Here is a 27852-nt window from a genome sequence, read left to right as displayed (position 1 = left end):
CTGGTTTCACTTCGCAGTCTGCATCTATGGCGCATGCCTGAAATGGTTGCTCCCAGAGCTCTCGTTTTCCGACCGCTGGTTAAGGGGAACGAAGACTCTGAGAACGAGTTTCAAACGTGATATGCATTCAAGAAATCACGTGTCCAACATACGTGATGTTCGGACGTGCTCAGCCGTGCGTGCTTTGTATCATGATCCACTCACTGGTCATGATCAGTGTTTTGGTTATTTGCCAATATATTCTTGAGGAAAAGGAAACTGAACATTTTGGACAGTCGAAGGCGTACAGATGAATTCTTCGAAGTTTTTCTCTGCTTGAAGAATTGAAGCTTTTATGCCAAGATGTGAAAACTGAGTTCTGTTGTGAAAATTGACGTAGCCGTCTTGGTTTGCTCCTTTGGTCACGTTTTTGGCTTTTCTGCGTGAAGATGGAATCAAGGGCTGACCACGTACTTCTAACATTCGTAGCTGGAGGTTAGTTTTAGTTACACACTCCTTTTGCTTTAGCTGATCCCAAAATGCATCTTTAAATCGCAATCTCTTTTTTCTCAATCGCTTGGTGTTACCGCCGAAGACTGAAAGTCTAAAAGGTCATGAAAGGTAATTCAGCCACGGGATGGTCTATGGTTTTGTTTATATTCATGCATGCCAGACTATTTTATTGCTTTGAATGAGGAGAGAATTAGTGGAGTTATGCTTACTGTCAAAGCCATGGTTGGTTTGCTTTTTACGCTTTAGAATTCTTCGCAATTCGCTTCAATTCTTGGATGAAGATCTTACTTTGGTCACGTTTTAGGTATTCAAAGTAAAACAAATAAACCACAGTGTATTAACCTGCGATCAAGCGTTCTTTTTTTAACAGCAGGGAGAAGGAGAAAAAAAAAACGCCTGATACGAATACTTTTATTGCTACATTTTAGTTAAGTTTAATGTTTATTCCTTATAAATTTCTATGGTTATTTTTGTTGCAATTTTTTTGAGGTCCTTCTTAAAGGCTGGGGTTTAATCAAGTAAATACGGCAACTATGTATCGTAACTCTATACGCACATTTGTTCATGTTACAAAAAGAATTATTGTGCTCACTGTTGGAACAAAGATGAAGGGTTAAAAAATACTTTTTTGTTTGCTGGCATTTCTTTTTCGAAAAAGATATAATTACATGTAATTTCATTTATTTCAAGTAGTTTATGTTTTCTTTACAGAATACCGTGGACAGGCGCGTTATGTTGCTTTGTGCTTTTATTTTTATTTCATTTAAAGCAAATGTTCAGAATCACATTGTTTTCAGTTAGAATGATTTTCGTTTGAAACTGATCAGTAAAGAATTGTTGTGTTTAAACTAAGTAAAGAATTAATTACCAGCATTATTAAGGGTATGCTTTTCATTTGCTACGCGAAACGAACGCGGAACTAAACACAGTAACTCACTTTCGAACCACATGTTTGGGATCAGGCAGTTTATTTTAATCCTACACATACAAGCAACACGGAAAATGATTCTGCTAATTACAATCTTCGAATAAACTACGATAAAACTAGAGGCCCATCGAGAGCCTGTACAAGATAATAACAAATACATTAATTACAAAGATTATAAACACAACGAAAATCATTACTACCATGGAAGTGGGTGGGCGGGAAAGCTAATGCTGGTAACTTGAGAAAGCGTGAATAACAGATAGCTGTTGCACTATTGCTAGAATGATACTGATGTATGCTAGATCCTAATCTAGGTTACACACTAGGTATTAAGCAGTACTAGTTATTTTACTCTAAAGTACGTAGTGGAATTTTATTGGCTTGCTATAGTCTTATGACTTTGCTAAAAGTTGCTCAATCAACTAAAATTAGGCTGTAACATTTCCCTGAACCCAGCTGTGACACTAATTAGTGGTTGTCATGTCTAGATTCATATTAATGGTATTAATATTCAAGGTAAATTTTGGTTTTGCAGCCCAATGTTAAACGTTCCAGATTGGCGATTTTACTGAAGTAGGTAATAATTGAATAGCAATTAATCTTGAATGTTTGCAATCAGAACAGTTTTCGAGCTATGTTCCTAACCTGGAGGTTACGATATGTTGTGTTGTAATAGAGCTTACTCGCTTTGCCATTTTCTTTTTGCTTCATTTATTACAGACCATGTTATGATACTCCTGAGAATTCTTTCTTTCAAATTTTCAGTCATGTGTGAATGAATGAACAGTTTGCCTTAATTGGATAAAGGAACAACTCTTTAAAGAATGCAATGCATCACATGGTCTTTAATGAGAGAACAAACCACCCAAGTGATTTTTTTCGTTTTTCATTAACTTTAATGACAGTTTAAATAATTAGCAACATGGTTTATTCTTCACTTCTGCAAACAGTGATGAGTACTTTTAATTGGAGGGGTGTGTGCATTAGAATGACATGGTCGTGAACGCAGGGAGGCAGGGGAGTGAAGTGTGCTCCCCCACAGATAGCATTTTGACTATATAAAACCCGGCAAACAGCCAAAAGTAAAATTAAATTAAGTTTTTGACTTTTCACAGTATGTCAAAAGTGCCCAGACAAAGTTTTTTCGGTTGTAATTGGAAAGTCCAAAATATGTCACTTAAATGAATTGGTAAAAGTTCAATTGAGGCCTTACACTACTGTACTTTTACAGTAGTGTAAGACCTCAATTGTACATTGTTCTTTTACCAATTCATTCAAAATGTTACTGAAGGACAACATCCAACGATTATGTCACTTAAGAAAACGATGTCCACTTAGAATGCATGACACGTTGACTCTAGAATGTTTTTTCCTCACAAAATGTTTAATTTGCTTTTTTGATTGAGAAGCACATTTCTCTCCAGGATCCTCAGAATTGATTTTTATTGTTGTTTAAGCTAACAAAATTTCAACTTCTCTTTTTGGTAAGGAAAATTTATATTTTGGTGGAAAGTAGTGGTACCCCGTGTTTTCCATGCAGACCCCATGTTTTCTACCCTTGAGTTACCACAAAAAATGAAATTGACATTGCAGGGATTGCAATATTGCACACACTTTACATGCATATTACATGCAGTGATCATGCATTAATGTTGTGGACACGCATTACATGAAGTGGACTTGATATTGTGTGTAAAATTACATGCAGCCATTCAACTACATGTAATGAGAACAAAACATTAACTGTGTGTGTAATGAAAACAAAACATTTACCTTTAAACATTTACTGTAATGGACTTTAGTGGGACATAGTATAGTCTTTCACCTTCTTGCTTTCTGTTGTTAATGTTCTGACAGAATCAACCGGTTTACAGTTTTTCTCCATTGTGGTTACAACAAATGACACCAGGCAGCAGCAACTAACAGGTTGAGGATTCACGTGAAATAACAGAACATAAACACATAATGTCGCTTTTGTTTTTCATTAAATTTTTAAATTACAGTAATCCCTGTAGTTTAGAACAAACTGAAGATTTATTAAAAATACTTCATACTCTGAAGCATTGGCATTTCTGAAATGGTTAACTAATTTCTCTTCATTTTTATGGAATATGACTGCTCCTACCCAGGTACTACACAAAGCTCTTGTCTCTTTTTGTTTACAGGCATTTCTTCATGCTGTGCTAAGACATCTACAGCTCCTTTGGAAAGACTGAAAATACTGTTTCAGGCTCAGAACCGTCATTACAAGGACATGGGTAAGAGAGCATTCAGAGTGCACACTTCAGCTTCAGCTCAAACATGCGTAAGCTTACTTACAATAACACAATTTATTTTTCCAGAAAAATTTTATTCACAAGATTCACCAGTTTTAAATTGAAAGGAAAAAAAGATACAAAAATGCCCCTTAATGAACCTTTAACTTCTTTTAGAGCATAAAAATTGCGCCCAAAATATGGCAAGTTGACCTCTGGTCAGGCCCTCTGATAGGGTGCGATGAAAAAATGCAAATTACGCGAAATTTGTGGGGCAGATTATGCGATTAGAAAGACCAATTATGCGATAAATAATGTAAATTATGCTATTTTTTTCTGAGCAATTTTAAGCTTGTTTTATGAGGTTTCAGGATAAGAAAAACACTTTTTGCTGCCCTAAAGACATTTTGAACACAAACAGTAATTATGCATCTTGATCGACATTAGTTGGGAGAAATAAAAAAAATGAGGTCTTCTGCACTATCGGTGTACCACATTAAAAGTTGAAAGGACACAGTTAACACGCCAAATGAATGATCAATAATTATTGATATTCTTGCGTGCTTGACGATTAGCTTCTTACGCTTTGTTTTTATTTGCAGTATTATATTTCTGAATACAACAAACCAACTTTTTAAAATTTATTTTGCAAGGATCATCAGTAAAACCACCATTGAATTTTCAGTTTTTAAACACTTCATACTGCTTCACAATTAAAATATTATTCAATCCATAATTAAGCAGGCAGATGATAAACTTATATAAAACCCTACAGTACATGTAGGTTAATTTATAACATATGACAGTCTGTCAAACTCACATCTGATCTCATAATAGTATTGTATAACAAAACTAGCTTGAACATAACAAAACAGTCTTTCTCCCTGTAGACAGTAGTTGATAATCAAAGGGGACTCTTTGAGTCACGACTGAAATTTTGGTCAAATCCAGGGGAAATTGGAGTAAACCGACTTGAGTTAGCGGGGTTCTACTGTACAAGTTGACTGTGGGAAATTTTGTCATGAACAAAAGTTTCTTAAAAAATCTCACTGGTTAAAGTTTGCGAGGTGACGAAAACACACCGCAACCAAATGTCTACAAAGATAATGTAGCCAGTAAAACAAGCCATTTGGTTAAAACTGTTGAACCATTTCCAGCTAAACAACAAACCATATTTCCAATCGAACATATAAACTCCATCGAGTCCGAATGTGTATATATCAGCCATTGAGATTGGCTAATCTGAACAAAGGGCGTGTTTGTGTTTCACCAATAGGCGACTCTTTAAGAATAAAACTCGTACCAGGCCCCCGACATGCAAAATAACACTTTGTAGTTTCGAATGTTTACAAAATCGAAGGTGACAAAGGTTTCTTAGGCTTTTTCCAAGGTTAATCATCTTAAAAATTGCGTATTTATGCAGGAATTCCTAAGAAACTTGTTGATTTATGTTTTATTTTATGAATGTTGTGCGTTCTTTTGTGAATTATGCAATTTTTCCTGAATTGTGCAATTGGATGCGATTTGAGGTCGATTGAGCCAAATCGCACCATTACGTAATATCAGAAGGCGTGTCTGGTAGGTACAGTGGAACCCCGCCTTACGGTCACCTCGTTATTACAGCCACCTTTTTTTGTCCAAGCGAAGCACCCATACATTTTCTTATAAGAGAGCCCCGTTAATGAGACCACCCCATTAATATGGCCAACGGCCACATTCTGAAATCCCAACCTGTATGTTCCTTTATAATTTTACCCCGTTTATACTGCCACTCAAACCAGTCATGTGCATCTTTCCATTGTTAATATTTTATGCACGGATTCAAGTTAAATTATATCTGCATTCCAGATGCTTGTCAAGGGATAGTGGTTTAGAAGTGTATTGTGATACATCTGACTCAATTTAGACCCGTCATGCAGTTTGACCCTACACATTAATATGGCCACCCTGGCCGTTACTGTGGCTAAATTTTTATGGCCCATTGGCGGCCGTATTAATGGGGTTCCACTGTTTGTCACTGTTTGTCTTGATTTTCAGGTGTTCTAAGAGCTTTAAGAGTCATTTACCAGAAGGAAGGAGCTTTGGGTTATTACAGAGGTATAGAAGATAATTCAGAATATAATGTGAGTTGTTTTGATCTGGAGAAGCCAAAGAAAGAGGCAGCTGTCAACATAAAATTGTGTCCTATTGCTTAGTTTTCTCTGCCCCTTAGCTGCCAACCCTACTAAAATGTCCTGAGCCAAAACTGATCACCTCATTATCAACTTTAAACCAGAATGCACTCAATAAAAATGGGAATAACTCTTATTAGTATATACCAAAGCAGTGGATAGTGCTTTTTGCGCATTCTGATTGGTTACTCAAACTCAGAATGGTGTTTGCTATTCCGAGCTGGTGCCGCGATGGTCTTAAGCAAAATGGCTTCCCGGTTTGCTACTGTGACAGAAGAGCAAATTTTAGCAGTAAATGAGGCAGCTGTGCCTGAGAACACCAAGAAGGCAACAAAATTCGGCCTGGCGGGTTTTACAGGTACGGTTTTATTATTTTTAGCCTTGAAGTTATCACCTAAACTGAGCCAAAACAATTTGTTTACAATTGCTAAGTTAAGTAAAAGTTATTGTTTTGAGGTAGCGAATTTAGGAATGCAAAATTAAAACAATTTCAATGATGAAATTCCATAAAATATCTCACAGAATGGTTTCAACTGCAGGAAGAATTCACAACTCCTTTTGAAGAAATGTTGGCAGAGCAACTCAACAAGTGCCTTCAAAAGTTTTACCTGCCTGCAAGAAAATTATGTCTCTTGAGATAGTAAACTTTATCAACTCTGATATTCGGAATGTGGTGGTTCCTCAAACGGCTGGTGCTTCTTCATCAAGCCAAGTAACAACAACATCAAGTACAACTACGGCTGGAAATTTTTCCTTCAGTGGCATTCAAGATGAACCGCAGCATCTGGTCGAAGACTTTGATCCTGGAGGCACGTTCCACAGCTGTAATTTCAACTCCAATGTCAACGTTCTGGGCAGCAGCTTTCAGTAAAACTTGTGAAGATTCTCTGAGGACCAAACTGAATGATTTTTTCTTAGAGATCAAGGCATCGACCACATCTTTTCACTGTGTTTACCATGCTGACATTTCAATAAACACACAAGACTCTTGTCCATCACCTGATGTATCATGTGACTTTTCTTGTGTTGTTGCACATTTTGCGCACAAACTTAAATAATAGAACACCTTTTGTAGTCTTCTGAGTTAATTTTTGCGGATATTTTATCCTACTGGTTTGGTATATACTAAAACAATTATTCCCCACAGTGTCAGTGGCTAGTGGTGGATATTTACTTCGCCGCTTTGCGGCTCAATAAATATCCACCCCTAGCCACCTCCACTGTGGGAAATAATTGTTAAATATTTAGCTTTACATAGCTAATTTATTTGAACTTATCTGAGACTCTATTGTTATCATACAATGTTCATGTAAACTTGGAAATCTTGTCTTTGTAAATTGAGTAAACATCAAGCACTTCTATCGTCTCTTGCTGAAGAAGTTTTATTGAAATTCCTATCATCAGGGTGCAGGGGTTTTGACAATTCTTGACGTATGTAGGTCTTACAGGCATCCAGAATGCTAAATGCATGATGCACTCAGTACATCACACACCAGGCACTGATCATGATCGGGGTTCGGGTTCATGTTCATGGCAAATAGACATGTAAGACATTTTGCTTTCTTGAACTTTTTAGGAATTGTATTAAAATGTGGAACTACTTAGCAATGATCTTTAACTGACTTGGTTAATTAGCTTTTGACTTTTATCAGTCATTTCCATGTGACTTGAAATAGTTTCCTTAACTCATTAAACACAAGACATAGTGGAGAATATATCATACGTAACTAGTGTTACTATCAGTAGATGCCAATGAGCGAAGGAACCATTGTCAATAAGGATAATGGTTGTTTAGCGAGTACTTTATATGTACATGTAGATGTACTGAATTGTTGCCAAAGAAAGGACAGACACGGAATAGTTTTTGATAGAATTTAATTTATATTTGCTTGAAATGCTTAAAATTTGAGAAATTGTAATTAAGGCGATTCTGAGTAGACTGTTCACAGCCCTCTATTTTTTTGTATTTTTATTCCATCATTGAATGCACAGATAGAGTTGGGAGATAACTGGACACCAGCGCAAAACGGAAGACTTGACTTATGGCTCTCTTCACTTGCAAACCCCACCCCCACCCCCACATGCTTCACGCTTGCTTCACTTGCTTTTTCTTTCATGTGTGTAAGTAGAGAGGCTGTGAACAGTTTAATTTTGAGAAAAAAGCTCTATTTCTGATATTTGTACAGCATAACTTTCTTGTTGCAGATATTTGTTCAGAAATGCCAAGCAATTCTAAATAGTGTTTTGGTTTTGTAGTGGACGAATTTTCTTAGCTTCGGCATTCCATACAAAAACAGATACCTGGCAGTCAAAAAAATTAAACCATGAGCTAGTACTTGACTATTATGAACGTTTTATTTTTTAAATTTGTATCTATTATAAACACAGTTTTTTGAGGCCAGCAATTGGTTCTTCAGATCAGTCTGGTGATAGACTTGGATACCTTCTTAGAATTGATGGAGTTTTCAACTATGTCATTTCAATATTTCAATTGCCCAAGGATAACTGCAGAATACTTCTTTTTGTAAGTGCTATCACATTTTTCTTTGCATTTAGCACATTTTTTTGGTCATTTGAGGTCCAATATGAGGATCATTTCTGGTCCAGGATCATTTGCAGTCCAATTTGGGGATCATTTGTGGACCCCTACAGAATTCAGCAAGCATACCCAGCAATAAATACAAGGAACTCCATTTTCAAAACACATGTAGACGAACACCTACTTTACTAGCAGCCACCATGTCATAGTTGTGAGTGAGATAATTTGCTTCCTATGTCCCATTCTGCATTTTCAATCTGACGTCTTGAATTTTCTTTATCTCGCGTTTTCCTCTATTTGTATCTCTTATCTTGTATCTTATATCTCGAATTTCACATTTTTTATCTTGAATCTCACATCTTCTTTCTTTCATCTCTTATTTATGTGTCATATGTCTTATCTCCTAACTTGCATCTTGCGTGTAGGTATGGATATTTTCTTTAATCGCCCAATATCCAGTATTAAGTAAATAAATAAATAAATAAGTAAGTAAATAAATAAACAAACATATTGTGGTGGAAGAACCGACTAGCCTGCTGGCAAAGAAGCATTCTTGATAAGACATCTTACAAAATATGCTACTAAGAACTTACAATAATAGTGCAAACACAAAGATATTACTACTAAACTACCAAAGTTGCAGGTTCCAGGAATCACGATAACATTAATCAAAAGACCCTTTTGGCCTGCCTTGTGTCACTTGTTTTAGGGCACGGAGTAAACATTTGCTTGCAATTTGCACTTGTGTTCAAATTTGGGACTGTGAAGACCATGGAAAATTGCCTACTCTGTCGCTTAAGAGACAAAAACAATCCACAAAATGGAAGATGTCTGTGTGAGAAATTGCAAGATGCAAGGGATAACAAAAGTGAAATACAAGTCTTCAGATGAGATTGCCGCAAATATTGTTACTGCTTAACTCAAGGGTCGACACATTTTAATTGGCTTATCACAGTTTGCAGCATGTTGACTGGTGGGAACCAAACCTTAAGTAACCTTAATTTGATGTCTGAGAATAAAAACGTCTTAAAACAGTTTCCACCTTGACTTCATTTAGTTTCTAACCATTTTTAGGGCATTAAACACATCAATATCTAGTTCCCTTCATCACACTACACTCAGCTAGCATCCACGTTCTTATAGTCGCACAGCTCCATGATCAGTGCCAGATCACCTCGGCCTAGGATAGGAACTACCCACTGAACAAGGAGCCTGATGACTGAGTAGGGAAGTGATCAGTGTTGTGGTTAAATTTTATCACTTAGTGCCTGTTATAGCATCAAATCATCCTAAATAACAATATGGTCTCATGTGCACGTGCAAGTCAAAGCATGCTTCATCTATGACACATGCACAAACTGTGGGCTTATTTTTTAGTACAATTTATGTTAGCATTTACATGGAGTCTTATGTACTATTTGTTTCTTCAAAGGAAATGGTGCGCTGATGTTACGAGTATTTCCATATGGTGCTGTTCAGTTTGTGTCATATGAACAGTACAAAAAGGTAAGTACTAACATGTAACAGAATTTTAGTGTCTCTAATTGTGGTTAGACTCATTATAGATCAAGTTTTGAGTTTTGTCTGTCTTCTTATTGTTGTGAATACGGTGAAGCCCTGCCTTATGGTCACCTCGTTATTATGGCCACTTTTATTTGTCCTAGTAATAGGAGAATCTTTGTTTACAATATTTGCCTCATTACCATATGCGATACAGTTTCTGATGGAGCTACAAAGAGATTAAGAGTCAATGTCAGTAATTTTCAACTGGGGCCATGCAATAGCGAAAAAATGAAAAAGCTGAAAAAAATTCTCAAGAAATCCCTTGGTGAACTACTTCTAAAAAAATATATTTTACCTCGATCCGATAAATATTTTGGACGTACGGAGATAAACTTGGTTTCGCAGCTCTCAGACCAGATTTTCGGTGTCTGATACCAAACACCGCTGAGACCTCCTTTAAAAATCAAAACACCTTTTCCACGAAACAGCAAGTAACTAATCAAATAAAGCAGACGATAATACACATTTTGACTGGCAATTTTCTCAGTTTAAATTAAAACTGAATTTTTGACAAATTTTCCAGTATTTACAATAATTCGAGCGATTTTTTGCTCTGCAAAATTCACAAAATTAAGGGCCTAAAATCATTGACTGGTACCTCACCTTGTGTATCGAGACTTATTCCACGTGAAAGAGCACTATTTCTTCTTGCATAATCCATTTTCAAAACCATGGGCTACTTAAAATAAAATTTTTGAGTTCGAAAAATACACGCAGTACTTTTGTGAAATTTGAGCTCTTTGATAATGGCGTACCAATGTCGAAAGGTCACACAAACATAACGATAATATATTTTCGAAACTCAGCGCTTTAATAATATTTGCTGTCACTCACACACTAATGTTTACAAGACTATTTTACGTGATTTGCCATCTCTTTTGAGGAAAAATTAAAGAATTTTGACTGTTTATTTTTATCTCGAGTTCCTAAGTGTACACGGGTCACATAATGTTTGTCAAGGGTTGAAGGTGAGGTACTTGTTATCAAATCAAATTAAAACATTTCTAGACAGAAATTGCTCACTAACACACTCATTAATAACTTGAAATGGATGGCTCTTCATACCTTTCGACGGGCTTTCTGAACATTGAAGAAATCCTGGACTTACAAGTTGTAAACCACACCGACGAATTCAAAGCAACGGATTACAGTTGATTGCGTTACAATTCACAAGGAAACCGCTTGTCAAAGAACTATAAGGTCGATCAAGCCAAGGAAATTAAAGAAATATTTTGAATAAGTATAAATTTTGACACGAGCCGCTATCACTCTAAAAGGTGCATGAAGATGACGTTACTTTTGTAGTTAAAATTAATTTTTCGAGAAAAGAAAAACTGTAGGTTTGGCGCGGGTGGCCGGAGAGAAACGAAACATTTCCTTATATGGTGACAAAAATAATCCTTCACTGTGCAAACTTGGGGATAGAACATCATCTCATTTATTTAGATATTTACTGGATTAAATGCACTCTCATTTTGAACCCCTTTTACTTTACCTTATTGGGATTATGATATCGAAAAATACCCGTGTCACTGTGAATTCAGAGTGCTACAGAGTCGTCTGTTATGCTGTGTTTGTTGTTGTTGTTTTTCTGAATTCGTATTGGACTTTCAACTAGAGGAATATTGGGGTATCGTGTTTTATCGGGATATCGTATTTTAAGTGTATGTGTTGAATGGCATTGTGTGACTACGCTGCTCAAGTTGGCGGACAATGCAGAGCTAGCACAGAAAACCCAGGCAGCTCTCAATGTATCTCAATCGCAAAATGTGACAAGGACATAAGAATTCACCGGAGGTCTTTTGGTGCTGGTTTTGCGGATTCAAACGTAAAGACTGAGGCAGGACTTCTTCTCGCCAGGGCAGGTATGCATTAACGCAGCTCTTTGGAAATGTCAACTTGGCAGGCTTTCTGCTCAAGTGTATATATAAGGGGATTGGGGGGAGGGGGGCAGAGTTAATGAGGTAACGATACACCCAAGAGAAGTAATCATAACCCTAATTTGAAACATTGCAGTGAAATAGCATGTTTTTTTAGAGCAAGCTTATTTTGGTGTAAAATTACCGTAATAGTTTAACCACCTGAAAATTCCACGCCCAAGCGTCCTGGTGGACCCTGGACAAGCCTAGTGATTCTTATGCTTGTACTGAATATAAATGAAAATACTCTTTGATTGGGCAATATGCATTATGAGCGTTTGTTTTTTCACATGTCTTACTGACCTCCATGGCGCGTTTATACTGCCAACGGATTCCACATTGCAAATAGAGCGTTAATTTGCGCAAGATTTTGGTCGTACCCAGGTCAGCAACTTGTTGTTTCCACGTCAACATCTTGAAAAGCGCTCTACAAATACCTACCTTGAAAATTACTAAAAAGTGCATTGCTATCGTCTCAATTACAAGGTAACAATTACAACTGAACAAAAAAGATCTAATCGTAGAAACTCTTATTCTTCGGCCATTTCAGCTTGAGTAAAAATAAAAAAAAAATTGCAGTCACAAATATTACAAAACAACGCATGTAGTAAAAAACCTTGATTTGAGAACTTAACGTTTCGTATTCTTCTACATACATCATCAGGAAGTGTAAAACGGTCAGCTGCATTACAATAAAATTAAATTTAAACGAGAAGACTAGTACCTAATATTGAAAACCAGTACCTAATAAGGAAAGAAATGACAATGGATATAACTGAAAATAAACAGACTTGAAATCTGCTGAACTGCATGCATGCACGGATGAGGAGGATGGCGAAGGGGCGGATGCAAGCTCGCTGATGTCATGTCCTGTTGAGGGATGCAAACGCACCTATCAGAAGTACCAAAACCTGGAGCGCCATTTGCTCATCAGGAAGTGCAAGCTCGTTTCAGAGAAGTATACCCTTTTAGATACCGTTAAATTGGCATACGCTGAGAGTGTTCACGAGGGCTCCACTATTCAGCTAACATTAGCTGCCCCGACCACCACTGAAGTCTCTTCAGAATGTCCCTTGGTGCAAGGCTGGACTCTAAAAGGCACGAAAAAGGCGACCCGTTTTAACGAGAATCAGCGTCAGTACCTCGATAACAAGTTCTGGATTAGACAGGAGAGTGGCCATAAAGCCGAACCTGAGAAGGTGTCACGGGACATGCGCTATGCTAGGTGGGACAATGGTGAGCGGTGCCTCGACGTGGAAGAGTTCTTGACTGCACAGCAGATTCAGAGCTACTTTTGACGTACTGCTGCAAACTTGAAGCATGCAGTTACTGCTCAGTCAGGGCATGACTCCATTGACGATAACGATAGCCAGGCGGCCCAAGAACAGGAAGCTTTTTCTTCCGCCCGCTTAGCTGTCCTTCACCAATGCGAGCTGTTGCATCCCATTGTCTTTGACACACTGATCATATGTTCTTTGTACAGCAGCATCAAGCTGACCAAGCTCAGTGTTGCACAACTGAAGCTTATCTGTAGCTACTTCAACATGGACATAGAGGAACAACAATCAAGGCGAAAAGCGCCTTACATTACTTTTATCTCGAAACTTGTAGGGTCCTGTTTTTAAGAGTGCTTGCGATGTTATCAGAATGTAAAATATCCTCTGATAATATTACTTGTCCAATTTGTTATATTTTGTTTTCATGCAAACCTATACTGATGTTGTAAACATCGTTATTATTCCATCTCTTGTACCGTTCATTCCGTTCCTGAGTACATTATGTTGAAGTTATAAATAATCGTATATTTAGGGCCGGGTAGAAAGCAAAAAACAATAGCAAAAAAAAAAAATCCGCTCCCACAATCTAAGTATCTGTCAGCGGTCTCATGTAACAGAGACTGTAACGCATATTTTTGCCATTGACAGTGAATTGAATTCTGTAACCGTCGAGAATGCTGATCCGGCGGCAGATTTTTCAAGCGTAATGCAACGTATAGAAGATGCTGCTCAAATTTTAAGTGTTAGAAAGCAACGTCGGAATGATAGATGTTCCGATTTGATTTAATTAAGCGTGCTTTGACCTTGATAAACATATCGTGACCTGTTTACACGTTACGACTCGTGCTCTAAAAAACCAGCAAACTCTCAAATTTTTCCTTAAAGTTATAGCAATTAAGCAGAACAGTCTTGGAAACATTAGTTTGTGAGTGACAGCAAATATTATTAAAGCGCTGAGTTTCGAAAATATATTATTGTTATGTTTGTGTGACCTTTCGACATTGGTATGCCATTCTCGAAGAGCTCAAATTTCCCGAAAGTACTGCGTGTATTTTTCGACCTCAAAAATTTTATTTTAAGTAGCCCATGGTTTTGAAAATGGATTTTGCAAGAAGAAATAGTGCTCTTTCACGTGGAATAAGTCTCGATACACAAGGCGAGGTACCAGTCAATGATTTTAGGCCCTTAATTTTGTGAATTTTGTGGAGCGAAAAATCGCTCGAATTATTGTAAATACTGGAAAATTTGTCAAAAATTCAGTTTTAATTTAAACTGAGAAAATTGCCAGTCAAAATGTGTATTATCGTCTGCTTTATTTGATTAGTTACTTACTGTTTCGTGGCAAATGTGTTTTGATTATCAAAGGAGGTCTCAGCGGTGTTCGGTATCAGACGCCTAAAACCTGGTCTGAGAGCTGCAAAACCAAGTTTATCTCCGTACGTCCAAAATATTTATTGGATCGAGGTAAAATATGTATTTTTAGAAGTAGTTCACCGAGGGCTTTCTTGAGAATTTTTTTCAGCTTTTTCATTTTTTCGCTATTGCACGGTCCCAGTTGAAAATTACTGACATTGACTCTTAATATTGAATATTGAAAGGGCACAGCACGATTAACTGTCCCAAGGAATTTGAGTGCGATGTATTGAATACTTTTGGTGCGACAAGGGTTTAAAAGCTCAAAATTTTACAAAGAATGTATGAGCTGATTAGCGCTTTTGCCACACAGAAATTTTGATGTTTTTGAAAGCTAATTTCTTCTCGAATATTACACCCAAAGAGCCAAAAATTTCACCACTTACTAAGTTTCACAAGCTCTTTAAGTTTTTCTGGTAAAATCATGTCTAGCATGATGCCTTCTATGTGCAAAGTCATATGTTAATGAGGAAAAATGTAAACAATGACATCAACAAAGATTCACCTATACACCATGGATTTTCTTATAAGGAAACCCAGTTAATGCGACTACCTTATTAATATCGCCAATAGCCACATTCTGAAATACTAACATGTGTAATTAACAATTATTAATGGATGATTAGATAAGCACTCATGTCAGTAATGTGAATATCACCATAAAAGCATTAGGTTAGGCCTAGGATTTTTCAACAAGAAGCTTTAGAAGAGCACACCGCCTTGAACACAAGCTTGTCACAGGGCTTAGTTTGGGTGATTGAGAATAATATTTCAGGTTAACAGGATTAAACCTTCTGATCTCACTTAACAATCACCACTATTTTAGAATATTTATAGTGCTGTTGGTAGATGGGTTCGGCAATTCTTGTGCTACTTTGTTAGTTTTAATATTCCATCATTTGTTTTTGATATCTCTGGGTGCAGGTCATTGGTCCAATGTGTGATAATTGCTCAGTGAGTAAACTCTTCTCTGGGTCTCTTGCAGGTAAGAGGCGCAAAATGTTTCTTATGAATAGCATTGTCTTAATGTAACATACCTGATATATGTACTTCTCCTTCAGTGGAGAAATGGGACTGAGACTAGAACCTTGATACCCATCAGACAGTTTTCTTTTTGTGTGGGGGGGGGGGGGGGGAGTGTTTACAAGTCCTGCTGAGCTGTAATGCTAATGACGAGTCAATGGGTGATTCCAAAAAACATCCATACCCTACCACGGGCAACATGAACATTTTTACCCCCCTTGCCTTTGGAAATTTGAAATTGCTCTTCCCTCACCCCACCCCCCAAGCCCTCTGAATTCCAAAATTGTTAACCCCTCCTCTCTGGAATTTCAGATTTTTTTCCAGACCCTTTGGAAATCCTGTTTGACTGCCTAAAACTTCCAAGCAATGGGAAACTTTTTTTTTTTTGCTTTTTCCCCCCTCCAAGAAAATTCTGCACACAATTTTAGTCAAGCAATCAAGCAACTCAAGTTTGTCATAAACGTTTAATAAAGTACACCATAGCTTTCTCTTCTAAGTGTTATCTTTGAGTTGCTTACCACCAAATAAAACTTTTTGTTTTCAGTTCATTAGCTTTATATTCTCAGGAGAGTAGATCATAGTAATACCAGATTATTGGAAGACTAGTAATGCAGCCTGCGAATCTGTCAGGCGTTCCATTTGGAAACAAGAGACTGGTGCGAGTTTTTTGCACGCAACAAGATCGTTGATTGACAATTTTAGATCGGAAAGAAACACAGACTTGTTTTACATTTTATTAAGCTATCAACCAAATCATCAACTTTAAGTCCTCTTTGATGTGGAGGTTGCTGCACGACCCATCCACTCACTCATCCGCGTGATCGCTAACACCTGACAGATCGATCTTTATCCTGCTTCCGTGGTCGGTTCGTGCTTGATTTACAAACTGGAAAAGTTATCAGATCAGCAATTTCAAGCGAAGATTTTGCTGTCTTCCCCCTCTGGAAATTCAGAGCTGAAACCCCCCATGCATTTGAAATTCCAAATTGCATTGCCCCCCATGCCTTCAGAATTCCAGTCCAAGAGGCCCCACCCCCTCCCTCGGAATTCCAAGTTACCACCCATGGTATAGTATGGATATTTTCTGGAATTACCCAATTAAATCACACTGGGGGCATTCCTGAACACAGCGTTTTGAGTGTGCTTGGTTGTGTAGTCTGAAGACACAGTTCATCAAATGAGGGAGTTCTAATCAATATACAGTCACAAGGCAGTTAAAATGAAACCTGATGCATTCTCACCAGGTACCTACTTATAAATAACCATGTGAGGCAATTTTGGTTTTTGAGGGTTTTTTTGTTTGATTCCTAAGTGACATTTGATATTAAGTAACCATCTTTTTTTACTTTTATTCAACCATTCAAGTTTACTACAAGTTCTTTGAGGAAGTACAAAAAAATACTATATTTAAGTGTCAATTGTGTTTGGCAATGTTGTGCTAATTGGCAAGACTGTAAATAAATAACCAAATGTTACAAATGAACATAAACTATTTAGAATCCCTACTGGTGGGAGGCTGACCAGCTGGCTATTTACACAACGCAGTCAAGGCGTTGAACTTGGGACTACTGAGAACAAATCTAGATAGCGGTAGGGTGAAGGATTTGAACCAGGGACCTCCAGATTTCAAATCCAGCACCCTAAACCACTTGGCCACACCACCTCCCTTAATGTAGTGATGTAGTAAACTGTTATGTATTTGTTCCCTGGGCATTGCCTTTGAAAATTATTAGATGAAGGCATTTGTGTAATGCAGTCCTGTAGTACAACTAGTACATACAATGTGGAAATTCTTCAGTTTTGAATTGACAGTCAGTTATGTCCACATAAACTGTTGCCAGTTAATGAAATGTTTTGATCCTGTTCAGTCTTGCAGAAACATTTGTCAGTGCAGTGATTAGTACAGACGACTACACAATTTGCATCTGTATCTGCTCTGCACCACATTAATTGTAAAAAGTTACAGCTGAATGTTTCACTTAAATATTGTGTGCTTAGGTATTACAGCCTGTTCATTTACTTATCCCTTGGATGTTGTTCGCTCACGCCTGGCATTTCAAGTGGCTGATGAAAAAATATACTGTGGTGTATGTCATGTAATTCGCCAGATAGTCACCACAGAGGGAGGATTTACAGCTCTTTACCGAGGATATGGAGCTACAGCACTTGCAATGATTCCAGCTGTTGGTGAGTGTTTGAAAGGCCTTGTCAGTGTAGTGTTTGTAACTGTTACTCTCCAGTTATTGGTTCCTTTTCTTTTCTGTGTAAAGCAAACAAGTTTCATGAATTACACACTCCCCCCCCCCCCCCTCACATTGCTTCATTATAACACCGTTAGTTGCAATATATTTCAATTCATATTCATATACATATTCTCCTCTACTTGCAATCTATTCCACTAATTACATAATTTATATCTAATATATGTAAATGAAGGAACCATTGATTTTTTTTCATATATTAATGCATAAGCAGTATTGCATTTTCTTCCATAATTAATTTAAGGAAGCTAGTAACAGTTTCCAGTCTGTTAAAAACACCCTTAATTTCAGCTCTAAGTGCTTATCATGTAAAAACAACTTGGTGAAACCATTTCGCTAAGCTTAAAAAAATTTGGTACAGTATAGGTAGGGTTCAAATCCACCTTAAATTTTCGAAATTTTAAATGGCTCTGAATATTGTGTAATGGGAGGTGCTGGAAGCTGTTACCAGCCACATTAAAGGACCCTAGTCAGCCTCTGCCACTTGCGATGCCATCAAAATTATTGATATTGCATGGTGTGGCGAAATCTTATTGCTTTACTGTAAGTTGTGTTCCTGAAAGTATGTTTAAATTTATCTTTTCGTAGTTTCACAGTGATTTCCTTCATTTCGACATGCTCCAAATAAAACAATATATACATTTAGCTAAGCCTAAAAGTGGAGCTCCTGGGCCGAGTTTCTCAAAGCTTGATTCAGTTCACCCAGGATAAGTGAGAAATTTGGTTTGAGTTTTGTAACTTTATGGTGAGGTTTTCTGTTTATATTGTTTGGCCTTCTCTTTTGAGGTTGAATAACCTCAAACTACACAAAACATAAGCAGTGAAAAACATTTTTATACAAGAAAACTTTATACTTTGATTACCCTTTGATCCTGGGTTGGCATTAACAGGCTTCCGAAAAACCCAGCCCTGGTTGATTACAACAAATTAATGTTGCTTGAGCCTGCGAGCCAATCAAAACCCAGTACTTGGTCAGCGGTCAACTTAAAAAAAATGTGACCTCAATGAACTCTAAACTTGAGCCTGCAATATGGTCATGTGATACTGGTTAGCAGATACCTTGTTTTGGCAGGTGTCGGTTGACGATAACAAGGATGCCCAATATCAAAGATGTACGCTGTGAAGCAAGGCTGCATGACTTGGCATTAGCTGGAGTATGGCTGCTATGTTGTGCAACGTTGTTTTTCATAGGGTGCATGCACCTGCACGCCATGCCACTAGCCATATTGACCATGAAAAAGAGTTGCATGGTTTTCTATTTCTCTGCATGCATGTGGCTCTCTTCCTATAGTTATGATGCTCCACTTGGCAGCGCTTTGGGCTGCTGGAGCTCTGCTATAATAGCCAAACTCACGCCGTGTAAATAGAAACAAAGGTGTGGCTGACTAGGGCCCTTTAAGTTCTAACAACTTATAATAGTAACAATATCCTTTTACCACCATTAATTCACAATTTGTTATTAAATATTTACAACAGCCTTCCTTTTTCCCTGAATTTTTCGGGTGAGATTATCTTGAACAGCTGTGAGGTTTTCAGTTGTGTATTTACATGTAGTTTTACCTGATTCTCCACACAGTGAGAAGATAGGAGTTCCATTGTTTCAACATTTCCATAGATAAAGCATTCCAAATATATAATTTTATCCATTATTCCTGGTATGATTTCCTTACAATTTAATTCCTTTGCTCCTTGGCAAGTATAGCAAGTCATTCAAAACTTTGAAAATAAGTTATGCTGTAAAAATAGCTGTTCACAAAGGTCACTTGTAGTTACTAGGGATTGAATTGCAAATGCAATGATATGCTACACGGCACTGATTAACTCTCAGCCCTATTCTTTATTTTCTTGCTTTTGTTTATTATACCGTTAATATCTACTTTGCTGCAAATAATCACCATAATTACCTACAACCTACTCTGTCTGGCCTTGTAACTCAGTCTTTAGACCAAAGCCCATGATCTAATCTGAAGGTTTTTGGGTTCAAATTCCAGCTCAGAAGGAAATACTTGGTTTGGTTTTGATTTCCAGCACACCAATTTACTTGTGACTTTGACTCTGTGCTTCACATTGGTAGTTAGTCCTGTCTTTACTAATTAGAATGCTAAATACTTAGTACCTGTGAAACCATTCATTTTTTTAGCTTGGAAGATTCTCTGTTACTCAAATGAAACATTAAATTATGCATGGCTTATTAGGGACGGGTTGGGTATTCCTTTTTGAACATGTACATTTGAATGTGATACTCTAATGACAAATATACAACAACAACAACTTTATCAGTTGTATCCCTATAACAAAAGGGCTCTGACAGTCACAATGTTCAGCATTACTTTCAAATGAGAAAGCAGAGTTCATAATTCATTTCACTAATCAGTCTATTCTAGATATGACAGTGTCATGAATGTCACTATTGCTACGGGGTCGTTAATTGGAAGGAGCCGTTATTGGAATAGGGGCGCTTGGTAAATCAAAAGAGAACTACGAAGAACTCGTGGATATATTGCTTACAAAATAAAGAGGTCTGTTTGGTAGCTGCTTTGTGCTGAAACGGGTTTTTAAGATAATTAAATTCCTTGCTTAGCATAGGCAGCCGATGGTTAACTCTCGGACAGAGTTAAAACTACCCGGAGCTATTTTGACGTGCTGGGTGGTGTTAGCTGGTAAAGAGGCAGAATTCAGATGTTGGAAAAGTGCATTCGGGAAAGTCCGAGTGGTACATTTTCACAAAGTGAAGGTTGTGCCACTGCTGAAGTAGTAGGAGACTAAATTTGCTAGGATTGTCGGCCACATTTTCTCTTTTTGCGTCGTTTTGGTCTGTTTAGCTACAGATTTCTTCGCTGTGTTAAGACATGGTTTTTGTTTGAGATTATTGTCTTGCTTGACAGAAACATATCATCATTTGATGCGATGAATCTTCCAGCTGAGTTGTGCTACCTCCCAATGCTTTTGTGTAGGTTTGACTCATAATTTTGCTGATATGACTGCACATAGGTTACCTCGCAGGTTCTCGCTCGTAAGTTTCACTCATAAATAATGGCTCGCTATCCAGCCAGTTGGAATTTATAAACCTCCTGTGAGCTTGGGAGGATCGACAAGCAAACGTTTAAACGTCTCGAGGGGTTAACTGAGACTCTTCGCATTCATTCTCTACAAACATAGTCACACCTTCAGTCTTTCAGATAGCTACTAGCATTGACCCAGTTACACATGTGCTGACTGCAACAGAATATCAATCAAAACTCCCACTCTCCCTCTCTGTTCGTTACCAAGACTTTGTCTATTGTTTTGCATTTCGTGGTAAAAGATTTGATTTGAGGAGATATAGCTACGGTAATAATTTTGTTTATCAGTGAAGTTGCGTGATATTGTTACTGTTCCCATCACACAACATGTTTAGTGACTATTATGAATCAGAGGGACCCCATTTTGAGAAGGGTACGACTTGTTATGTAAAATTTACGTTTTCCAAGTTGCATATTCTGATTTCCATGACAACTATTGTTTTTTCCCCCTGTTTATTGTTTCATTCAGGTATGAGATACCACGCCCAATTCTCTTCTCTTCTTATAAATGTCAGGAAAATGGTTTCTTGGCCTACTTTTCAGGGACAGTAAAAAAGCTAGAAAGCTGTCAGTTTGAAAAACAACAACAACAACAATAACAACTACAACAACAAATTGAGAAAGCTGTTCATTTGAAAAATCTATAGGGTCTCTAGGGACAGTCTCGAGGACAGTCTCGAGTATGCCACTCTGGGGGCTTGACCAACACACGGGTGAACTGTGAAGAAGTCTGCAGACAGGCTCTTCGACGGGAAAGAAAGTATGCAGAAAGTACGACGGAAAGCGGGAAAGTGTCAGATACAACGTATACTGCTGTACTCTTTTAAGGTTTCCAGTTTCTTTTAATTTGTAGTACACTTCTACACTATTCTAATTTAGGTCAAAATACTGCACAAACTAGTAAATCTTTCAAGACTGTAGAATTTAATGTCGATACGTCCAAGTTGTGGATTGTAACCAGAGAAGAACAATGAATACGTTAGTTTTTGGAACAATATGAAGTGTCCGAAATTCCGCAATAGCTGGAGTCCGAAATAGCGGGAGTTGTTTCCCTAAATTTCTTTGTATTTTCTGCGGGCTGTCCGCAAGGCGAGGGTTGACTGTAATGGAAATCCTGTTTTTTTCCCCCAGGTTTTGGCTTCTTTGCTTATGAGAGCTTAAAAGACTTCATCCTGGCAATGAATGGTGCGTTAACAAAGGTGAACAAAGAAGATCAAGCAGTTCTCACCCCTTTGGGTGGACTGGTGTGTGGTGCTTTTGCTGGGGCATCATCACAAACAGTCGCGTAAGTTCTTTATCATCACGATGAATCGGAAATATTACTCTAAATCAGTGATACGAGAACAATCATTGTAGTCGTTTTTGAACCACTGCAGCAGAATTTACGTAATGCTAGTAATCAAGTTTGTTGGCTTACACCAAAGTTGAAAATATTTTGCACTATAAAAAAAAGAACTGTACATGATTTGGTAATAAAAACTCATTGAGTCATTTAGATGTTTTTAAAATGCAGAAGATGCATGTGTCGAAGTTATTTTCAGTCTCTTCTTCTTCTTTGTCATTGTCCCAGTATCTCGCCAAGCACGAAATTCTAAAGTTGCAGTGGAAATTTATTTCTAGATATCCTTTAGATGTTGTTAGACGACGCATGCAGCTTGCTGGAGCAGTATCTGATGGTTACAAATACAGGTAATTCGACCGACAGACGGACGGACGGACAGACAGACAGACAGACGGACAGACAGACAGACGGACAGACAGACAGACTGACTGACTGACTGACTAAGACAGATAGGTATTTGTATATATCACCCATTTATACTTTCATTAATTTATCTGTCATTAGTGGATCATATTCGTATTCTCGGTATTGGACTGGAACTAGCTTGCAATGGAGGCTCACGCGGGGGAATATTATTAAAAAGCATTTGAGAAGACTCCCGGCATTAGCCTCAGTTGCAAGCTGGTTTCAGTCCAATACCGGCAATACGAATATGGTCTACTCATGTTGGATTTTTGAGACAATTTAACTCCAACGTATGCAGTTTAATAAAAGGAATTGCAAATTCATACTGTGCATTATTTCGTAATTATGAAAACGAGTTTCAGATATTAAATTTGTTACTGGGAATACCGTAAATCCTCGAATTAACGCCCGGGGCGCTTATGTCGAATTTAAGAGAAGACGGGGAGCGCTTATTCGTGGCCTGACATGAGAACTTTTTTAAGAGGCCCTGCGCCTAAGAAACGACCGATGATTTCCGGCCAAAAAATAAAATCGTTTGTTTCAGTTTCGCTTCAAACCAAAAACATTGAGCCGCAAACTTTTTCCGTCTGATAGCAGCAAAATCAGGCCGAAAATAAGCCCCGCAAAAAACTGCTCAGAAATTACTATCGCAAAGCAAAATAATGAGAAAACTACACAGTGTTGAAGAAAAAGGCCTTTTAATGCAATATCATTCAATAAACATCAAAAAACTACCGAAGCGATTAAAAAATAAAGTTTCAAATATTGCATACTAAATTAGATGGAGCGTTGGAGCTGATTTTAAAATAATTATTTCTCAAAAGTTCAACGCTTTTGAAAGCAATCACAGTGATGAATTAGACATTGGAGGGACACATATCACGTTTCTGGAGAAACATTTTTCGGCCAAAGTATATTGACCTTGTACAAAGCGTTCAAAGTTACCGTGTTTACCGTTGTCCTGCTACTTCGGCAAAACACTTCTCTTTTGCCAATACGGCCGTGGATAGCGTGTTAAACGCCACTTTAAACCTTGCTAGGCATTCAAAGACCATCCTGAGTAGAAGGATGTAGAATTGAAAGAGAAAGGAAGATGAAAAATACGCAGAAAAAGAAAATAACTCGAAATTACCATCTGCTAATGAAAGTTGAATCTGGAAAATGTCGTCGCGTGACAGCGGCCATTGACGTCATTTGTCACGTCAAGTCGCAAGAGCGTGGGAAAACGAGTCTGCAATGTCCTTCGGGCGGTCAGCGGCTGGGGATCCAGTCGTGACCCCATAACTCAGATCACGCTGCGGCCAAAACGGTGTGGCGGTTGGGGAAGTTTTTCTTTTTGAGTGACCATCATTTGTGAAAAATAACATAACAATGTTCCACTAAACGTTTTCTGGCCGTGAAAAATTGTTTTCCTATTTGTGCATTCGTTTGGATTCCGCCGCTATTTATACAAATGACGTCAATGGCCGCTGTCACGCCACGACATTTTCCAGATTCAACTTTCGTTAGCAGATGGTAATTTCGAGTTATTTTCTTTTTCTGCGTATTTTTCATCTTCCTTTCTCTTTTAATTCTACGTCCTTCTACTTAGGATGGTCTTTGAATGCCTAGCAAGGTTTAAAGTGACGTTTAACACGCTATCCACGGCCGTATTGGCAAAAGAGAAGTGTTTCGCCGAAGTAGCAGGACAACGGTAAACACGGTAACTTTGAACGCTTTGTACAAGGTCAATATACTTTGGCCGAAAAAGGTTTTTCCAGAAACGTGATGTACATCCCTCCAATGTCTGATTCATCACTGTGATTGCTTTCAAAAGCGTTGAACTTTTGAGAAATAATTATTTTAAAATCAGCTCCAACGCTCCATCTAATTTAGTATGCAATATTTGAAACTTTATTTTTTAATCGCTTCGGCACTTATTTGATGTTTATCGAATAATATTGCATTAAAAGGCCATTTTCTTCAACACTGTGTAGTTTTCTCATTATTTTGCTTTGCAATAGTAATTTCTGAGCAGATTTTTGCGGGGGCTTATTTTCGGCCTGATTTTGCTGCTACCAGAGGGAAAAAGTTTGCGGCTCGATATTTTTGGTTTGAAGCGAAACTGAAACAAAAGAAATTCATTTTTAAATAGTATTCGGTAACCTCTGCTTGGGAGATAAAAATCGACCGATTTTATTTTTTGGCCGGAAATCATCGGTCGTTTCTTAGGCGCAGGGTCTCTTAATACATCATCTGCGCGTAAACACCAACATAAGCTGTTTATTGACAAAAAAAGCTGATTCTAAAGTTTAAATCGCGACACTGTTAGTACTGAACGTGTTCAACGTGTTCACTAAACGTGTTCACAAACTGAAACTATGTACAAATCTAATACTACATGACGAAAACTACACATCCTTTGTTGTCTCATTACTCGTCCACAAAATGGGGGGGGGGGGAAGGGAGGGAAGGGGGCGCTTATTCGAGAGGGTGCGCTTATTTTAAATTTCGGCCGATAGGAGGGGCGCTTATTCGAAGGGGGGGGGGGAGGCTATTTCGAGGATTTATGGTAAATTAATCTACAAGCCTACGTTGGATTCGAGGGGATTGATGGCAATCGAGGCGCGGATTTGTTGTACTGTTCTCTCTGAACGAGAACAATTCTGATGATTAGTCTATCAAATTCTTCTTCACTTATGGATCGACGGGATGCCGTGGGCGTGTCAGTATGATCTTAACTAATTGATGATGTATGAGAGACGTTAAATTTGTGGTTCGGTGTTCACTATCTGAATTTTCTTCCAAAGTATCATTCCTCGCTCGATATCCTCTAAGACATCTATACCATTAGGAGAAGTCCGAGCTCCGAAACTGACAATTTATTACTCTGCATTTTTTGCAGTGGCTGTATCAACACCTTTGTAACAGTGTACATGGAAGATGGTGTAAGAAAAGGCTTGTACCGAGGCTTATCAATCAACTACTTGAGGGTAGTGCCACAAGTGGCAGTCATGTTCAGTGTGTATGAACTGACCAAGCAGTATCTGAGTCAAGAGGTAACCAGTCCAAGGAGCGAGTGACTGGTGTATGTCCCGTCTGACTCAATGAAAGACAACTCAATGAAGGTTGTAATTCAACCAATACGGTAAAGAACCATTGACCATCATCTGGCAATTCTTTTTTTGTTCTAGCATAACATTGGAAAAGATTGTCAGAATGTTTTTCAGGAAAAACAAAACAACATCTGATGACCAGTGATTAAAAATTTCGTAATACTGGAAGCTCTTTCAAATGTTGAGTGGTGAACAGAAATGTGGGGATAAGCTATTACACAGCCAAGAGAACACATTTTATTGATACTGCATAACCAAGCTAGGTGTAGCGCTCGTGTAAGGCATTTCTAGAACACGTGATCTGTCACTGGTGAAAAATGTGAGTATATAAAATGATTAACACCAGTGGAAAGAGTTTGACGAAATTAGATTGCAATTACTATGAGACATCTTATCAGGCAAGGAATAACATATCTTGATAACAAGAGTTAACATTATTTTCATATTGCTCTTATGGTCGGGATAGCGGTAAATAGGTCGCTCGTTTCTGGAAAGCGACAACACTTTTTAATGATGTTACAAGATCATTAGCATCAACAAAGAAAACATTTGCAAAAATGTTTAAATTCTGTAGCGTATGGCATATTAATTATGGGCCCGGAATGCTTGTCTTACTACTTTGGTTGAGCACAGAATAAAAGCATTTTTTCCTCTTGGAGTTTCTTTTTTTTGTCTTGTGTCTATTTTTTTTTCAAATGTTTGATGATGTTTCTTTCCAACGTCACTGTCTCTCGAGTTTTTCCGTTTTTTTTTTTTTTTTTTTTGGTTTACCAGTTTGATCAGGGCAGTTTTAGTAGTTGGCGGGGCGCTTGCCATTAAGAAAAAATAATTCCGGAAATTGAAATTCATTATGGAAAAAAAGTTGTTCCATTTCGTTACGATTAAAATCACGTCTGTGTAATGGTGCGTGTTGCCCGAAGGGGAACCAGCATTGCGGCCGATTAATTCCAGACGGACTCTTGGGGTTCACGAAGAATTTATTCTGAGGCGAAATTTAATTAAACAGAAATCGCACTGCGTTCCTGTGACATCCTTACTGGACTTGATCGGACTTTGTATTGAAGTCAGCAGCGATTTTGTCGCAAATCTCCTTTTTTTTAGGTTGCCGCTGTTTATGATCAGCCTAAGAGGTGATTTAAAAGTTCCTCGCATCGTGATCCTGCCTCTTGTCGAGTTTGCTGGATCCAAAACAAAGGAAAGTCAAGCTGGGCTGGATGGCTGATTTTGTACCATGTGACCGGGTCGTGCAAAGGGTCTACTACGGGATCTGGGACGAGAATTCAAATATTCTCGGGTCATTCGATTGTGCACCGTGTGTAATAAAATGACCAACTTACTTTTTTTGAGAACTTTAACAGTTTTGGTTCCCGATCTACGTGGCATTTTGTCACGGGTGACCCATGATTGAAAAGTCTTAAACGAAAAAAGTCTACTGATCTGGACAATTTTCCACCCTGGGATGTTAAAAGATGCTGCTGGTACAATAGCGAATCCTCTAACTCATGTAAGTAACCTATCGTTAAAAACAGAAACTATACCGACTAGACTGGAAAGTAGCTAAAGTTATACCGCTATTTAAATCTGGTTCCCTGGCCGAAATTGATAACTATAACCCCATATCAATACTTCCATCGATGGTATACAGTTGTCCCATCTGGAACAGAATGGTTTGCTCTCTCATTTTCAGTATGGCTTCTTTCATAATCGTTCTACAGAGTTAGCAGTTACATACCTTACCGATGATAGTGGCGGATCTAGGGGAGGGGCCTGGGGGGCCCGCCCGCCCCCCTATTTTGGGTAAAAAAAGAAGAAATCAGAAGGAAGAAAAGCCGGCAGGGCAAGTAAAACAAAACCGGGCCCCCTCGTAGCTCAAGGTCTGGATCCGCCACTCGAGATGATCAGAAAACGAGCTGAAAACGGTAATTTAACAGGCTGTGTGTCTATCGATTTATCCAAGGCGTTCGACACCATCAGTCACGCTGGACTTTTGAACAAACTCTCTTTCTACGGAATCCACGGAGGAGAACTAAAGTGGTTTACTGATTATCTTTTTGGTAGAGCACAGCTGTCCAATATAAAGTAGTATTGTCAGAAGCTCAAACAGTTT

General features: G+C 38.1%; 1 protein-coding gene across 3 annotated transcripts; it reads left to right on the top strand.

The window, feature by feature from the left end:
- The first annotated feature begins 10 nt into the window (after positions 1–10).
- Positions 11–27852, top strand: LOC145495221 (mitochondrial coenzyme A transporter SLC25A16-like). 3 transcript variants are annotated; one of them, XM_081474808.1, is made up of 10 exons: positions 11–474; positions 3278–3346; positions 3586–3678; positions 5713–5772; positions 9818–9891; positions 15482–15542; positions 17579–17767; positions 22035–22188; positions 22524–22592; positions 25535–27852. In XM_081474808.1, the coding sequence occupies exons 1-10, from the start codon at positions 429–431 to the stop codon at positions 25710–25712; spliced, it is 993 nt and encodes a 330-aa protein (XP_081330934.1). In that variant the 5' UTR covers positions 11–428; the 3' UTR covers positions 25713–27852. The 3 variants fall into 3 exon arrangements, 2 of the variants coding, with proteins under 2 accessions (XP_081330934.1, XP_081330935.1); XM_081474809.1 differs by lacking the exon at positions 3278–3346 and having other exon boundaries at positions 25535–27850; XR_014050384.1 differs by lacking the exons at positions 22035–22188; positions 22524–22592; positions 25535–27852 and adding an exon at positions 20895–22027 and having other exon boundaries at positions 17579–18913.

The sequence above is a fragment of the Orbicella franksi genome, chromosome 8 (assembly GCF_964199315.1).
Source record: "Orbicella franksi chromosome 8, jaOrbFran1.1, whole genome shotgun sequence".
Lineage (NCBI taxonomy): Eukaryota > Metazoa > Cnidaria > Anthozoa > Scleractinia > Merulinidae > Orbicella > Orbicella franksi.
The sequence above is the reverse complement of the archived record's forward strand: the minus strand, read 5'-3'. Positions and strand labels throughout refer to the sequence as shown.

What these genes read in the sequence shown, in the direction of transcription:
- LOC145495221 (XM_081474808.1), top strand. Translation starts at nt 429, where the DNA reads ATGGAATCAAGGGCTGACCACGTACTTCTAACATTCGTAGCTGGAG. An exon ending in CAGGCAGCAGCAACTAACAG is followed by an intron (nt 3,347 to 3,585) that starts GTTGAGGATTCA and finishes TTTTGTTTACAG; the next exon opens with GCATTTCTTCATGCTGTGCT. An exon ending in CATATGAACAGTACAAAAAG is followed by an intron (nt 9,892 to 15,481) that starts GTAAGTACTAAC and finishes CTCTGGGTGCAG; the next exon opens with GTCATTGGTCCAATGTGTGA.